The 4,646-nt window shown below is 37.6% G+C and overlaps 1 protein-coding gene across 1 annotated transcript; it reads left to right on the top strand.

The window, feature by feature from the left end:
* Positions 1 to 547: 547 nt before the first annotated feature.
* LOC308272989 (arylamine N-acetyltransferase 2) lies at positions 548 to 1,420 on the top strand (the record flags this gene model as incomplete). The annotated part of the gene is made up of 1 exon (XM_080710057.1): positions 548 to 1,420. One exon carries the CDS (start codon positions 548 to 550, stop codon positions 1,418 to 1,420), a length of 873 nt encoding a protein of 290 aa, XP_080566183.1.
* Between the last annotated feature and the right edge of the window lie 3,226 nt (positions 1,421 to 4,646).

The following is a 4,646-nucleotide window of genomic DNA, read 5'->3' as shown; positions in this document are numbered from 1 at the left end:
TGTTAAGCACACACTGTGCCGATAAGCTATATCTTCCGTGCAGTAAACTCTTTGTTGATTCAATGAATGAGTGAATGCATATAAATCTTTGAGTGGAAAATTTTATGTGAGGTTCAACTAAATGGTAAATTGAGTGTATCAAGTACCATGAATACCATTTACTCTACTGTATAATTCTCGTTGAATCAAGAACTACTTAGAAGCCTATCTTAATGGCTATCAATTGGAATCTCCTTATTCATCACCAAGAAAACTACAACTAAGCTGTTTATCATTTGGCTCATCGTTTAATCTAGATTTTTAGTTTCTGATACTTAAAAATGGAAGAAATGATAAAACTTGCCTGCTGGGATCCCTGAGGCTTTTAGTAAACCACAAATGTAAATTAATTCATATAATCAGAGCCAAAGGATTATTATGAATATTTTGTACGAATTTTTTATATTTTACATATTGAAAATTCATCCTAGCTATAATTAGTCTCTTCCAGGAAATCCAAGTATATACATTGTATAATTTGCTTTTATTTCCTGTGCCTTAGGTGACCATGGACATTGAAGCATATTTTGAAAGAATTGGTTATAAGAACTCTAGGAGAAAATTGGACTTGGAAACATTAACCGACATTCTTCAGCACCAGATCAGAACTATCCCCTTTGAGAACCTGAACATCCATTGTGGAGAACCCATGGAGTTGGGCTTAGAGGCCATTTTTGATGAAGTCGTGAGGCGGAACCGGGGTGGGTGGTGCCTCCAGGTCAATCATCTGCTGTACTGGGCTCTGACCACAATGGGTTTTCAGACCACAATATTGGGAGGATATGTTTACAACACCCCAGCCCAGAAATACAGCAGTGCTATGATCCATCTCCTATTACAAGTGACCATCTGTGGCAGGGACTACATCGTCGATGCTGGGTTTGGACGCTCCTACCAGTTATGGCAACCTCTGGAATTAATCTCCGGGAAGCATCAGCCCCAGGTGCCTTGCATCTTCTGCTTGACAGAAGAGAAAGGAATCTGGTACCTGGACCAAATCAGAAGAGATCAGTATATTCCAAATCAAGAGTTTCTTAACTCTGACTTGCTGGAGAAGAACAAATACCGAAAAATCTATTCCTTTACTCTTGAACCTCGAACAATTAAAGACTTTGAGTCTGTGAACACATACCTTCAGACATCTCCGGCATCTGTGTTTACAAGCAAATCTTTTTGTTCCCTACAGACACCAGAAGGGGTTCACTGTTTAGTGGGCTTTACCCTCAGTTATAGGAGATTCAATTATAGGGACAATGTCGATCTGGTGGAGCTGAAGACTCTGAAGGAGGAAGAAATAGAAGAAGTGTTGAAAACTATATTTGGTATTACTTTGGAGAAAAAGCTCGTGCCCAAACATGGTGATCGATTTTTTACTATTTAGAATAAGTAGCAGTCATAGTCTTTAATATCATTCCATGCACTTATATATTTTTAGTTGAAAAAATTTTAAACATGTAAAAGTATAGCTGATAGAATAATAAACCTTTATATATTTATCACCCAGATCATTCAGTGATCAACAAATGACCTATCATGTCCTCTTCTCTCTTATGTTATTCTGAAGGAAATCTAACACATCATTTTCATTCCACCCATAAAAATCTCAGCATACATAATTAAATGACTTTTTAGAAAAACATCACCATGCTCCTTTGAAAATTAATCATGATAAAAGCATTTTAATGATGATGTTATCTTGGGAACTATGATGATCTTTTTTCTGGAAAACCTTCTAAGGTTGGTTTGTTGTTGAATTCACAGAAAATATATACTGGTGGATAAAAAGAATGAAATGAAAAGTATTTCCATTAAATTTAACTATCATATATTCTATGTTCAATTTTTACAGAGTACCAACTGTATAACTTAGACTTGGAATGCAGTGAAGAAAAATGACATATGATATTGGTTTCAGATAACCTAATACAAGCCTTTAAAACAAGACTTAGCTAGGCATGGTAGCATATGCCTATAATACCAGTATTTGGGAGGCTGAGACAGAGGATCAGTTTTGAGGCTAGCCTCAGCAACTTAATGAGACTCACAGCAACTTAACAGCAAGACCCATTTAAAAAAAAATAAAAGGGCTGGGGATATAACTTGGAGGTAGAATGCCCCTGGGTTTAATCATTAATAGCAAAAAATTAAAATTAAAAAAGGATAAGACAACACATAAGAATATGTGACTAGGTGCCATGAGGGTAACATAGCTAATCATTTCTTTTACAGTTCTTTATACAGCCATAGTACTTTATATTACTATTTTTCTTAACATAGGAAAACTGATTTTTAGGGCTTTCAGCTTCTAGGATTAAATAATCTATATTTAATAATTATTTAAATGATCAAATATATATTCGCTAGAAAAAATATACTACAATACCATTGGCTCATATGTTCATAAAAGTTTTTGTTTGGAGGTGTTAAAAACTTTTATGGCTAGATCATTCTTCTGTATGGAAGCCTCCCTGCCTCTTTCTTTTTCCTACTATATTCTTTTATTTCCTGCCACATTTCACCATATGAAAAATAAAAAGCCATTTGAGGTTTTTTGTTTTTATGTGAGTTTCATATACTGTGGGCACTGGCTGAATTATTTGTTAATCTGTGGCTCTGATTCCGTAGCTGTATATGAGTATCATATATACCTGACACAGTGCCTAACCCAGTTTATACTCTAAATAAACACTTGCTCTATGTATGACTGAACATGTCAGCGAGTCAGTAATGTTTTGGGTGGCAGGTGAGCATTTAATGGGAGTTGTTCTTCCATCTTGTTTCATGGGATTCCACAAGCGTTCCTTCTTTCTTTTATGATTTCCCTCTAGCTTGAAATTCTGGCCCCAGTGTCATCAGCCTGCTTCATCTGTAATGAAATATTGATAAGATAGCAGATGCCCAAGATCTAACAGCATGGCTTATACGTCAGAATCTGAATCTCTGTGTATCTATAGTTCACATTTTCTGTTTGTGGATTGCAGTATCAGCTCCCAGGTTTAAAATACGGACTCGTTCCTAGATTATTCTCCCTCTTCAACTTGTGATCACCATAATAAAGTGAAGTGAGACTCAGGGACTGGAAGGGGAGGATCATTAGTTGAGAGAGTAGGTTATGTTGTAGCATGTGTCTTTTTATAGTGATGCAACAATTGGGAAGTACTGATGAGGCTGGAGAGCCTAGGGAGAGATGGACCAGAGACCTCGCTGAGTGGAAAAGAAGGAGGAAGAAAGGAAGGGGGAAGGAAGGAAGGAAGGAAGGGAGGAAGGAAGGAAGGGAGGGTGGGAAGAAGGAAAGGAGGGAAGGAAGAGAGGGAGGAAGGGAAGGAGGGAAGGGATGGTTTCCATGTGAGTCAATTTGCCTCCTTCCTTCCTTTCCCTGATTGGCCTTTTTTAATTCAGGTTCTCTTTTGGTGATGTCAGGTAACTTCAGCAGAACAAGTTTTCTTATATTCTGGCCAAGACCATGCCACTGGCAAGACACACTGAACAGATCCAAAACTGGCTCAGGGATGGTGATGCAGTTTGTGACAATAAATCAAAGGAGTTACTTTGTACACCGAGTACTGATCCAGTCAGCATTCTCACTGTTATAATCCAAGATAACTGACCACACAACTCAGAGGAAGGAAGATTTATTGGCTCAGGGTTTTTTTTAGATCTTGGAGTTTAATCTATGTTAGGCTGGATCTTTGGAGCTCAAAGCATTTTGGTGGGAAGTAGAAAAGAAGAGAACAAAGCTGTGCTCTCATATCAGGAGGCTGGAAACAAGAGAGAGAGCAAGCAAGGGTATTCAAGTCCCCACAAGCACCAGCCCAGGCCAGGGCAAATCCATAGTGCATTTATCTACTGATGAGATCATATCTCTCATGAGTTAATTACATCAACTCTGAACTTTAATACATGAGCTCTTAAGGGGACATCCTATATCTAATCTGACAAGTACATTCTGAATGAATGCAACTGTTGTGGTTTTCTTGCATATATTTACCACACAGGGAAAAATAACCAAAATATGTTGAGACTCAGAGACATAAAATTTAGTTTTCAGACTGAGGAATTGAGCCCCAACTCTGTACAGTATTAAATTTACCAAATGAAGTCTCTACAATTAAAGGAGAAATATCTCACTAATCTTCCCAGCCCAAAACTCGAAGGTGCCTCTCCATTTATCCAAAGTGCTATCTCTGTTTATGGTGGGTCCCTGGAGATTAGGATGTCCTGTGTCCTTTAGGGAACTTCAGATCAGTAAGGTAGAAGCCAAGTCCTTCAGATATAGCTGGAAAGGTTTAGGTGTTGAATATTTTTTCAGTTCCTGGGCCGTGTTGGGAGACTAAGTGTGAGTGTTTATTTCTCAAGTAGAGAATCCGTGACAAATCCCTGTACTCATATTTAGAACACACGTACATCCTAGAGTGGGAGCTGCTATGAGTGAACTCCTTGTCTAATTACATTCTGTGGTCTAGAGCCACTCAGAATTGCAAAGCTCCATTGCATTAAAAGCAGTTATAAGAGGGAAATTCATAGCAATAAATACTTACATCATCAAAAAAGAAAAAAGTTACAAATAAATAACCTACAAATATACTTCAGGCACTAGCAATACAATA

This window comes from Muscardinus avellanarius, assembly GCF_963383645.1.
Source record: "Muscardinus avellanarius genome assembly, chromosome: 14".
NCBI lineage: Eukaryota > Metazoa > Chordata > Mammalia > Rodentia > Gliridae > Muscardinus > Muscardinus avellanarius.
Note: the sequence above shows the minus strand (reverse complement) of the source record. Positions and strands in the feature narration are given on the sequence as shown.